The sequence below is a fragment of the Rhipicephalus sanguineus genome, chromosome 1 (assembly GCF_013339695.2).
Source record: "Rhipicephalus sanguineus isolate Rsan-2018 chromosome 1, BIME_Rsan_1.4, whole genome shotgun sequence".
Classification (NCBI taxonomy): Eukaryota; Metazoa; Arthropoda; class Arachnida; order Ixodida; family Ixodidae; genus Rhipicephalus; species Rhipicephalus sanguineus.
The window spans coordinates 246344033-246355672 of record NC_051176.1 but is presented as its reverse complement, the minus strand read 5'-3'; the positions used below and the strand labels follow the sequence as shown (position 1 = coordinate 246355672).

Genomic DNA, 11640 nt, shown 5'->3' with positions numbered 1-11640 from the left:
CAGCTGGGTGGCCTTCCTTGTTTCTGTTTATTTATTTATTTATTTATTTATTTATTCATTATCTTTCTCTCTGTTTCTTGTATCTCTTTTTCGTATCTGTTTCTTTCTATCTCTTTTTCTCTTTCTATGTTTTTCTCTGTCTCTCTATCTTTTTATGTCTTGCGTTTTCACCTCGGACGCTGAGGAAGGGCATTCGGAGAGATGGACAGACGAGCCAACGACCGCGTTCGCTGTAGACTCGTGCACAACTGCAATGCCACAAGTTACAACTAAATTTCGACCTCTGGAGGCTAACGGCATATCTTTCTTTGCAGTCAGGCATACAGCATAGAGCTCAGTATTCGTTTCAATAAAGAAAGCCACAAAACAAGCATCAAAACCGCATGCTGGATGATAAGGCGCGTGTGGACAATAGAACACCCTTCCACGCTTTCCCGGTAAAGATTAGGTTGCAGCTGATTTGCACTTCACACGAGGGCGTCGAATGACGTCAAAGACCCTTCCTTCTCCCCGCGTGTGTTTCGCGCGCTTTCATATACAAAAGGCAGACCCGTCTATCAACTCATTCGGTCCATTCTAAGACTGTCATGGGTAGACCACGAAAATTAAGGACACCAGAAGAACAGCGTGAATACAATGAAAGGAACAAATTCGTCCTGCTGAAAATGGCCGCGGAACCAATCACGGTATACCACACCAACCAGAAAGCGAGTGTCACTACGACTACTCTAAAGTAATAATAACCCCCCGCCCCACCGATCAGCATGTGCGGTGTTTGATACAGCTTCGCTGGACATTCGCGTTCGCAGGGCGGGATGGCGGCCAATTTTTTTACGACGGAGCACAAGTTACCGACTGCTTAAGCAGCATCGCTGTTAAAAGACGCAAGCAGCGGCGTGTGAAACTGAAGGTAGCTGAAAGGAAGCGAAAAGGCCGGCATCAAAAGTTGCTGAGCGTACTAAAAAAAAAGAGAAATGGACAGAACAGGACGTGCAGATAGTGCATTCAGCAAGGATCGCGATAAGCTGTATGAACAATTAAAGACAATATCGGTGACAGAAAATCGAAATCGGCTACCCCGAAATTAAGACCATTATTGCGGCGTGTTCCCACATTGCTTCAACGTGAGGGCCTGAACGTCAGCATTATCCGTGACATATTGGTTCTGCTGAAAATTCTTAACGTCCAAAAACAGCTCACAGAGACACAGACTGCGATAGGCGCTGTAGTACAGCTTATCCACGATAGCGAAGCGCACGGCAAAAAATGAAGACACGAAAAAAAAAGAAAAAATAGGAGCCATTCCACCACTCTGTGAAGGTGGATGTCCAGCGAAGCTGCTTAGCACACTACAAAGAGGTGGCACAAAATTCCGAACCATGGCCGATCGCACACCCTAGGTGCAATCACTGCAATGTCTGTCCAGAGAGTCCCATTTGAATGTAGCGTGTGCGCTTTTAAAGCTTTCCATTTGAGCAGCATGCAACTTCTTCATTTTTGATGGACCGGTGGTGAGGGGTTTGCCCAATTTTTGTGGCACTAGGGTTTTTGCTCCCAAACAAACGGAGAGATCCGCTGGCCAGCTGCGCTGTAAAAATCAACGAGGCAAGCGTGTCTATTTCTTTTTCTATTTGTTTTCTATCCTTCTATGTGCCATTATATTTATTTTATATTCTTTTGTGTGTTTTGCCGTCTGCCGCTGTTATATGGATACAACAAAATCAGAGCCGCTGATACAACGCTACGGACGAAAGCACCCAAGCGTAAATTATGCTGACTATATGACAGCTGAAATATCATGGTATAACTTTATTAAAACAGTATCCAGGGACTTGCTGGTCTGGGACCGGACCACCTAGGAGGCAACTTGGAGACCTTGTCCATCTCCCGGGCTCACTGAAGCATCATGGTGTTATAATTTTCTAGCCCACTTCACTATGATCTGCAGTAGAGGTGTGCACGGGCTCCGGGTAGCCCGAAAGCCCGAGCCCGGCCCGGCCCGCGGGCCGGGCTCGGGAGGGCCGACGTATTTTCACCTCGGGCCCGAGCCGGGCTCGGTCTACTTGGAGTTTTATCGGGCCGGGCTCGGGCCCGGCGCAAAGCCCGACTCAAGCCCGAAATATAGAGAATGAGCGGGAATTGTTTTCCAGCAGGCATACAGCGCCTTTTCTGCGACCGCCCTTTACCGCTTTTCCTTTCCATTCGCTACCTTAAACAAAAGGGGAGCAGGTAAAGCACTGCCTCTGTTGCACTCCGACAAACAGAGAAGTAACACCACCTGAGCTAGTGACGGCGCCACGCGACTGTTAGCGTTAGATTTAAGGGCAAATCCCATGTGAGTGAAAATGCACGCGACAGCGACCCGACGTAGATCGCCTTCGTGCAAGCTGACGCTTGGATGGGCATACCCCATACACCCCATACACGTGACAGCTTCGGCGAGCGAACTCCATTGTTGCTGGCATGAGGCCGTCTACTTGTATAGCAAAAGTGCCGTGCTGTCGCAGGTATGTAATGCAAATAAAATATTTGTTGCATGTTTGTACGTAAAACGTTTACCGTTGTCTCGCAGTATTTTTTATATGCACGTGCATAATTATTACGTTATCTGTTGGTGTACAGCTGATGTGCTTAGTACGTCGCTGATGTACATTCGGTTCGAGTGTTTTGTGACTTCCGGGTGATGAGTGACGGTTTCCAAATCTGAAAAAACCGAGCGATCGCGCGATTTCGACCACGCGATACATCGCGCGAACGGCCCGTTTCGTCGCTTGTCGCTGTCTCGTGCATTTTGGCGCATATGGGGTTTGGCCTTTACTCGTAACTACGTGAACTCTGGCAGCACGCAAGAAGAGTGGATGGATGTGACTCGCCGGCTGGGTCATTTGATCATATCTGATATGCTCAATAAAATGACAAATTACAGGAAAACGATGTTTTGCTTTCGCAGCGAACCTTCAAAAAGCCGGGCCGGGCCGGGCCCGGGATTGTGTTTTCATACGTCGGGCCGGGCCGGGCGGGCTCGCAGCCCTTTGCCGTCGGGCTCGGGCGGGCCTTCGACAAAGTCAGCGGGCCCGGGCCGGGCTCGGGCTCCGAAATACGGCCCGTGCACAGCTCTAATCTGCAGTACATGTTCTGGAAAAGATGACCGGTTCGTGAAAACGTATATCACTCCACCGTAATATCAGTTCCCTGACTATGTAAAACAATCCCTGCAAGTTGGAAGCTAAATTTTGAGCGGGGGAAAAGGAAAACAAGTAAAACAGTGGTTAAACAGTGGTCAGTGTCGCCAAACCGCCTCGTGGATAATTATTGTTGTTGTTGTTGTTCCTCAGACACTTGGCACAACCCACTTAGGGGGATAGGCCATGAATCGGACGGCGCTAAAGTAAGCATCCTTCTTTTTTTTTTCCACTAACCATCCAACTTGCAACGCCCCTTGATATATTTCCTGGGCGGGCCTTGGCACTGTGCTTCGTTAAAGAAGCCGTAACAAGCATATAAATTTACCGAAATGAGGTATGGGCTTAGTACTTATAGAAAAACCTGCAAGAGCTCGACAAAAAGTGCGCGCTTTTCTCACGGCTCGTGCGAAGGCCATGAGAATATTGCGATGAAAAGGAAGACGGCAGTCGAGGCGGCGGCCATGGTGAGTTCGGCTCTTTCATTTGTGAACCATTTTGTCTTCGGTACTTGATTTGCGTGAATGGCAGGCGCCAAGTGTTGGACACTAGCATGTCTCTGAACTGTACTAGACAACCGATAGTGCAAGCTTAGTCATGAAAGTACTTGTACGAGTTATAGCGGAGGGCATCTGTGTGGGGTATTTGCCGGTAAATGGGTATACGTTCGTGTGTGGTATACGGAGTGGCTCGCTGGAATAAATGTGCGGCGTATATGATATTCCACGGTTTTTCCTCGAGAGAGAAGCGAAAAGGCATACGACGCAGGTGTATCGATATTTGCCCCACAAACATCTAAGGGCTCACACCGACCGTCATTCTCTTCCTCCCCCCCCCCCCCCCCCCGGTTTTTTTTCTCTTTTTTTTTCGCGCAGCAAATTATAAGAGCAAAGCCTGATAAACTCTACCCAGAATGGGAGTGTAGACGCCATTGGTACTAGAACCTTGCTGGTCAGCGCATTAAAACAGGTATACGAAAAGTTCCGCGCGGACTAATTTCGCCCTTGAAGCGAGTTTTTTTAAGCGAGAACAGGGTATTATATGTGGAATGCCCAGGGGCTTTTCAGTGTATATCAGTGTCCCAACTTCCACGTGAAAAGGTCTGCGAAGTTTGCTATATTTCATGCGCAGAACATGTTCGGGTATACCAACAATGATCGTATATACCGTATGATAGCGTTCTGTGCCAGTTCTCTTATTGTATGCGTATACTACAACGAAAAAAATCTGAAATTTCGTTGCTATCTATCTTTCCATACGTCGCCACTTAAGCTACAACGTAACGGAAATCATTCAATGTGAAGAGCTGAATGCGGCATTTGCAATTTAAGAGCTCCGGCTGTATTTGTGAATAAAATACACACTGTTAAGGTAGCGAACAGAAGCTTATATGATAGAGTTATGTTGATGTGTCTTTTCTGTGCTCTTATAATTGGTTGTTTATAAATTCATAAAGACTAGTTGTCGCATTTTCTTTTTTTTTTTTTTTGGGGGGGGGGGGGGAGTAATGGCAACAAACCAGACATCCACTGTACAATCTGAATTAGGGTGCCGCTATTTTGACCACACTGCAGCATAGAAGAAGAAGAAAATTGCACCCTCACAAGGCAAGCGCTGTGATCGTCGTCCGTACGCATGTACGCACGGCCGCACTCAGCTGCGCTTGGACGGTTTGATGATGACACGTGGCTCTCTCTTCGTCCTAATTCCTGTAACCGGAATACCCCGACCATCAATGCACGCAAACTTCTTGCATGGCTTGTTACTACAGGCGTGTGCAGGGCACCGAGCTAGTGCAGACGAACAGCAACAGCGTTTCCTTTTCTTTCATTGATGGCGTGTGTCATCACAGCGGGGAATCGGTCGAGATACCGGTTTTCGCCACAGAGACTGAGAGGGCAAGAATGACATCGTCAATCACAGTTTCGCAGCAAAACAACTGAGCCCCGATGATTTTCAACGGTGTACAATGCATAGAAAATAAATATGATCCTTGCCTGAAGCATGACAGGCGTTTCTTTTATTGAAAAACTTATGAAGGAACGTTAAATAGTACATCCAGCTAAATTAAAACACTCTTAATATTTTTCGTTCCTGTTATTTTTTGTATAACAGACTCACGTTTTTAGGTCGTTCTCTTCCTGTAGGACGCCGGAGTGAAAGTTTCGTTTGAGTTGCATGGGCTAATTGCTGCCAAGGCGCGTTCAAAATCGCTCTCTAACCTAAAAGGGGCACTAAAACGAAACAATAAGTTAGTTTAGACTGATAAATTATACTTTGAAAACTCTAGTGTCGCCACCATATGTTTATTAATAGATTAGAAAATCAATGTTAAAAGTTTCTTTTTTTGAATTTCCCGCCGAAATTTTGGACACGTCGGCTCAACTAAATTTCCTGACCCTTGGTACGTTAAGTCCCTGGCTCCCTCGGAAGACAATGAACTTCATTTTTACCGATTAGGAGCTGCCTAGGCCCGAGTAGACGCCGTCAAAGTCTATGACCGTCTCACGTTTGCATCTCACTAGATCTCACGTTCGCAAGTGCAGCAATTATATACCCGACTGAAGCCTGAGCCCGAACCTTGGAGATGCCCTTGCATTGCTATGAATACATCTGTCGACCACTTTCGTTCCCGAGACACTGCAAGTATTTGGACAAAAATGGCCGGGTGACTCATATGCACCAAAACATGCTTCCAGGTGTGAAGCCGAAGAAGACCGGGCCCCTCCTGTTGCACCGCAGCGTCATCCCTGGCCGGTCAAAATGTCAGGTATATGCCCCGAAACCTCATGAGCTTTAAGACCAAGGAGCAGGGGCGTAGCCAGAAATTTTTTTCGGGGAGGGTTTCAACCATACTTTATGTATGTTCGTGCGTGCGTTTGTATGTGTGCGTGTCTATATACGCAAGCAAAATTGAAAAATTTCGGGGGGGGGGGTTTGAACCCCCCCAACCCCCCCCCCTTGGCCACGCCCCTGCCAAGGAGCTTCTGATAACGGTCCTAGCTACCAGCGTGATTGAGCGCCACTGCGTACAATCCACTTCGTTCGGCTAAGAAAGTGTACGTGCCTACAGATACTTAAAGGAGCCCTGCAACACTTTCCCAAGTAAACATCGAATGGCGTCATTAGAGGGGTTTATTGCTTCACGAATCGACCGCTGCAAAAAAAAAAAAAAATGAGTCCGTCAAGTACGAGCGGAGTTACAGAGATTTGTCGCACGCTGTAATTTGCTTTCTCATCGTCCCGGAGAGCACGCTGGAAGCTAAGCGGGTAGGGATGGCACGGGGGAAAGAAGTTAGGCTACGCGCGCGTCACGACCTTAAGCACTTCCTTTTTTCTTCAAACGCGCGGCTCACCTTCAGTGTGGTCACGAGCGCGCGCTGGGGCACGTGGCGACCTCCCGCGGCGGCCGCCGTAACTATGCAGCACACGATGCTCAAATCAGCCAATGGTCGTGAATTTGGGTATATGGCGCGTTCATTTGGGTGTATGGCATGACTTGTAGGAAGAAGAGGGAACGATTTCTAGCTGACTTTGAGAATTAATTGTAAATTCCAGGCCGCGTGCTGCGCTATAACGATTGGCTCGCGTACGCTGAGGAGCCTCGACTACCGATCGGCAGCGTTTTCTGACCATGCTGTAAAACTTAAAAGTGTTGCAGGGCCCCTTTAAAGATGTCTTCCTCACTGAATAACCACGCCAGGGAGTGCACAGTAGAGTGCTGAAGATTGTACGAGGTAGCATTACATTTTCAAACTTGTTATATTGCGGTAAAGCACAGAAATAGATTCGGACAAATGGAGCCAGAAAAGGAGGCTTTTAATGGCTAGTTATTTGAGGTTTAAAAAAAGGGGAGAGGGGGGCACGCTTATGTCTCTACTCCATAAGGGAGTACGACGCAGCGTCGTGGACTGGAGAAGAGGAAGAGGAGTGAAATGTAGAAGAGAGCGGAAAGGAAAGGCCACCTTCTCGAGATATGAGTATCAATCTTGAACGAATATTAGCGCGACAAAAAACGAGGACGAGAATAGAAAAGACAGCGCTGCAGTCTGTCTTTTCTATTCTGGTTCTCGTTTTTTGTCGCGCTAATATTCGTTCAAGATGGGAGCACACCAACTCGCCCAATTGACAGTTCTGATATGAGTATCCATTGGAGCTGAGCAGTAGATGGGGGTTGCAGAAGATAGCTCCATTTTTTCCTCGTCAAGAACCACTATCCTGTGAACCCACAACCACCGAGCGCCAGATCGGGGTACCTCTCTCCCCATGAGAAAAACCGGTGAATGCCCGACGCCACTGACAATTGAACCCAGCGCCTCCATGAATGTCGGCGTTGGAAGTCGGCGCTTTTCTTCTCCCTTATCTTTCCGGTTTGGCTGTTCCGTCCTATTTATCGAACTGTAACAAGTTTGAAACTGCAGACAGTCATCTCTATTCATTCCTTGATCCGAGCAGCACCATTGTGTAGACCGTGAGTGGCAACGAATTCATTCTACCGCCAAACAAATAAATGTATTGGAAATCAAGCTGACTTCGGTACTAATTCTCGATATGCAAAGCCTTCAGAATCAAGCTCAGTATTTTTCGATATTAAAGGCTGCGTAAATGCTGCTTGCACAGGAGTTTGTGGCGCACACAATTTTCGCAAACAATGAAGTAAAGTAAATAAATACACAAAAATTTGTTACGTATACCATATCTAATTTTGCTATTGTGGCATATGTTTTTATAAAAACCACGAAGGCAGCTACATTCAAAAGAACTCCATTCATAATGATATGTCCAGAACATTTCTGTACCGAGAACTTCATCATCGATGTTAATAATAATAATAATATCTGGGGTTTAACGTCCCAAAACCACGATATGATTATGAGAGACGCCGTAGTGGAGGGCTCCGGAAATTTCGACCACCTGGGGTTCTTTAACGTGCACCTAAATCTAAGTACACGGGCCTCAAACATTTTCGCCTCCATCGAAAATGCAGCCGCCGCGGCCGGGATTCGATCCCGCGACCTTCGGGTCAGCAGTCGAGCGCCATAACCACTAGACCACCGTGGCGGGGCTTCATCATCGAAGTTGCCACTGAGGCGGGAGTTTCGATGCGAAATTGAAGTATTGGGCGTCAAATTTGATTATGAACATCTCGGAAAATAATTGCTCTGAACACGTTAAGCATTGCGGAATATACAAGTTTCTTCGAATACACGATTGTCTTTAATGCATATAAAGATATCTAAACTTAGCAAGTTAATTGGCAGTTTTAATTATTCCATTGACCTTACTTGTTTGTCAAAATTCATCAGCGAAGCGCACGAAGCACCGGAAGATATCTAATGGTTTATTAATATTGCTCGTATTTTAGCTTGCAAGGCTATAAATATAGCCTCAGGTCTCGTGTTTGTTGAGGCAATGCCCTAATGCAGTGGTTCTCAGCCATTGATGTTTCGGGGACCCCTTGTGGACCGGTGGAAGTGACTGGGGGACTCCTTGCAGCGAGAGAAAGTGGGGATCATAAATTAATGCAACATGCAGCGTGAAACAGGTGCATTTTATTTATATCTGACCAAGGACGGTCAAATTAAAGTATCACGCTAATTCGATCTCAACAGCTTGCCGATTAGTTGTACGTTCTGCAGCCACATTCAACCCGTTACTATTTGCGTTTGCTTTTCAAGTATGCAAGCCGAGAAAGAGCATGCTATGCATATGTCGTAGAAAACTGCAACAAAAGCTTCACAACCACCTCACGGAGAAGGGGAAACATTAGTCAGCTCCGCCGCAATGCAATGTTGTTACGTGGTAAAGCATATTACAAATCGCAAGGGGCCGCTGTCACGGGGCAGTGCGGCTTCAAGAAACGTGTTACCCCCCCCCCCCCTGACCATGGGTTTCGCGGACCCCAAAAAATAGCTTCGCGGGCCCCCTGGGGTCCGCGGACCCCCATTTGAGAACCACTGCCCCAATGGATGAGTGGCATTGGGCGGTGGATTAACGGTATACCGTCATCACCGGATGAACTATAGGCGAACGTTTCACACAGACGATTGCTCTAGATTTGCCGGCGGCTGCCACGACCGCGCCGGAAGTGGAATTCCACGCGACACACTCCTCTGAGGGCTGCGAGGAGTCCTCGGCGGTGGTGAGCGTAGCGTCACCGAACGAGCCGGAGGCCGGCCCCAGTCAAGCCGAGGCTCTGACGTACAGCGTCCGGACGACGGCCAACCACGTCATGGACTGCGTGCTAGCCGAGTTTCGTGCACGTCCCGTGGTCCACACGCGGTTGGGAAATGTGCCGCTGCCGGACTTCAACGCGGGCGAGGCTCGAGTCTACGCGCCGCGCTTCTGGGACCTGAACGCCGTGTTTCGCGAGGGGGACGCCTACATGCGTTCCAGCCAGTACACGCCGGGAGAGTTGCCAGATGAAGTACAGCTACGTTCGCGAGTTTCCTGCCGGGACGTCAAGTTCAAGTGCGACTTCGTCTATTCCTACTTCCGCGGCCAGGTGGCCCTCAGCTTCGGCCGGGTCCTCATTGGCGTTCTTCTGGTGCTCAGGGGGGGCTTCCCCGACGTCAAGTCGTTGCAGGTACGAGTACGCCAAGAGTGTACGACGGCATCGATGCCCCAGTGCTCCACTTAATTATAAGGTTGTAAGATAAGACCCACACAGTTACTGTGTGAATCTTAAAACCTTTGAATTTGAATTTCTTTCAATTTAGGTCATAATCATTACACAATATACAGTTGAAAACAACAAATAATGCCCCCAACGCTTTCCTTGGCTTAATTTTCTATTGCGTTCATTGGTTGTGTCTAACAAATAAACGAGCCCCTCGAACAATTCCCCTCCTTTTGTACTTTCATAGCGAGGGCTTTGTACCGGCAGACTTGATGCCTTAGATTGCATGCGAGTGTTTATTGGTCAGCTGCCACCTCGTGCGAAGATCACGTGCCACGTGACGCCCTCTGGCAAAAAGAGTGTTCCACACTCGCCGCCTTGGCTACGAGTGGCGCTGGCTAACACTCCCAGTGATTACACGCACATAAATACCCAATAAGGTGGACGAGGGAGCACCCTCCGTTATAGCCCAATTTTTGTTTTGTGTAGCTTTCTTTATTTAATGGAGAATCGAACGCGTAATTCGAAGATTGTGGGTTCAGATCCCACAGACGGAAAGGGTTGCTTTTTCGTTCACATTAACGTATTTCAATTTAGGTCATAATCATGATCATAAAACAAAAAAAAATTATGTCCCCTATGATTTTCTTTGGTTAATTCCCTGTTGGTTTCATTGGTTAAATCTTTGCTAAAGTTATATAGCCAGGGACATATCCTGCGTAAATCCTACCAACACGCATGTTTTCAACTCTCGCGTGTTGCAGTAGTCAAAAATTGTTTATTTTTGTCATTTCTTTAAAGGCATAGTGCTTACCCATAAATAAAACTGAAAAGTGAAACTCACACCTCTGTAGACAGTACCGCAGCCCTTCTTTCTTAGAAAACGTATTCACGTATGCTGCTTGTATACAGAAAGCCGGCACTTAAGTACGATTATGTATGTGATCCCCCTATCGCAGTCACAAACCTTGAATAGTATTATCATGTCTTCCAGGTGGAGGACATTGGCGAGTTTGACGTAGCGTCTCTGATAGGTGTGCCGGTCGTGCTCAAGTGGCTGGCCACCAAGGTCATCAGGAAGGTCATTCGCGACAACAGCCAGGTGATCGCCAGGCTGGCGTCGAACGAAGTCAAGGACGTGCTCCAGGAGGCGATCAGCGACCAGGACCTCGGCTCTGTCCTCAAGGACGCACTGGCAGCGGAAGACGCCAAACCAGCGTCCAGCGGCAAGAGGAAGAGCAGCGCTTGAAGGACGCCTGAGACTGTCCGAGGGTTGGCACGCGGGTGCCGTCCGCGAATTACTCTTCGCACGCCCACGGGAAGCTCGGGCCCTTATGCACGACGAATAAATTACACCGGAGCCGCAGTTTACGTGAATCAAATTTTCAGTAGGTATTGCTAAAGCAGTCTCCGGCTTTTGCGTGGACGCGCTAAATTTGCGAAGTGCGTTCAATATTGCCTTAAAATGGGGAAGCGGATATCATTTTCTCCGGATTGCTTTTGCCGTAGAGACGTGCTTTTGTAAATGAATCGAGATAGTAATCGGGCCGTTTCGCAAGTTAGTTGAACGATCCAGACGAATGACTGCGAGGGAGCACGCAAACGAGCGTCCTTATCACGGCACGATCTCGCTCGCTTCAGGTATATATACGCCCAACGGGGATACGTATAAGCAGTTACGTTACTCACTAACGTCTTACTTCTACCGAGCACTTCTCTCTGGCTTTTCTGTGCGAAGTTTGCCGGAATACACTAGGCCGCAAGAATTACTATCGAAAACATTGTTCATTTGTTTTTATTTTTCTACGTGGAAGCGTACATGCCCCATCTGAGAAATAG

General features: G+C 47.7%; 1 protein-coding gene across 1 annotated transcript; it reads left to right on the top strand.

The window, feature by feature from the left end:
* Positions 1-3368: 3368 nt before the first annotated feature.
* Positions 3369-11057, top strand: LOC119382176 (uncharacterized). Its single transcript, XM_037649899.1, has 4 exons — positions 3369-3388; positions 5882-5952; positions 9239-9768; positions 10796-11057. The coding sequence occupies exons 1-4, from the start codon at positions 3369-3371 to the stop codon at positions 11048-11050; spliced, it is 876 nt and encodes a 291-aa protein (XP_037505827.1). The 3' UTR covers positions 11051-11057.
* The last annotated feature ends 583 nt before the right edge of the window (positions 11058-11640 follow it).

Bases quoted from the DNA above. Each gene is read 5' to 3' on its own strand.
- LOC119382176 (XM_037649899.1), top strand. From the start codon at position 3,369: ATGAATCGGACGGCGCTAAA. The intron at 3,389-5,881 runs GTAAGCATCCTT...ACATGCTTCCAG, and splicing joins ATGAATCGGACGGCGCTAAA to GTGTGAAGCCGAAGAAGACC. The intron at 5,953-9,238 runs GTATATGCCCCG...CGATTGCTCTAG, and splicing joins CTGGCCGGTCAAAATGTCAG to ATTTGCCGGCGGCTGCCACG.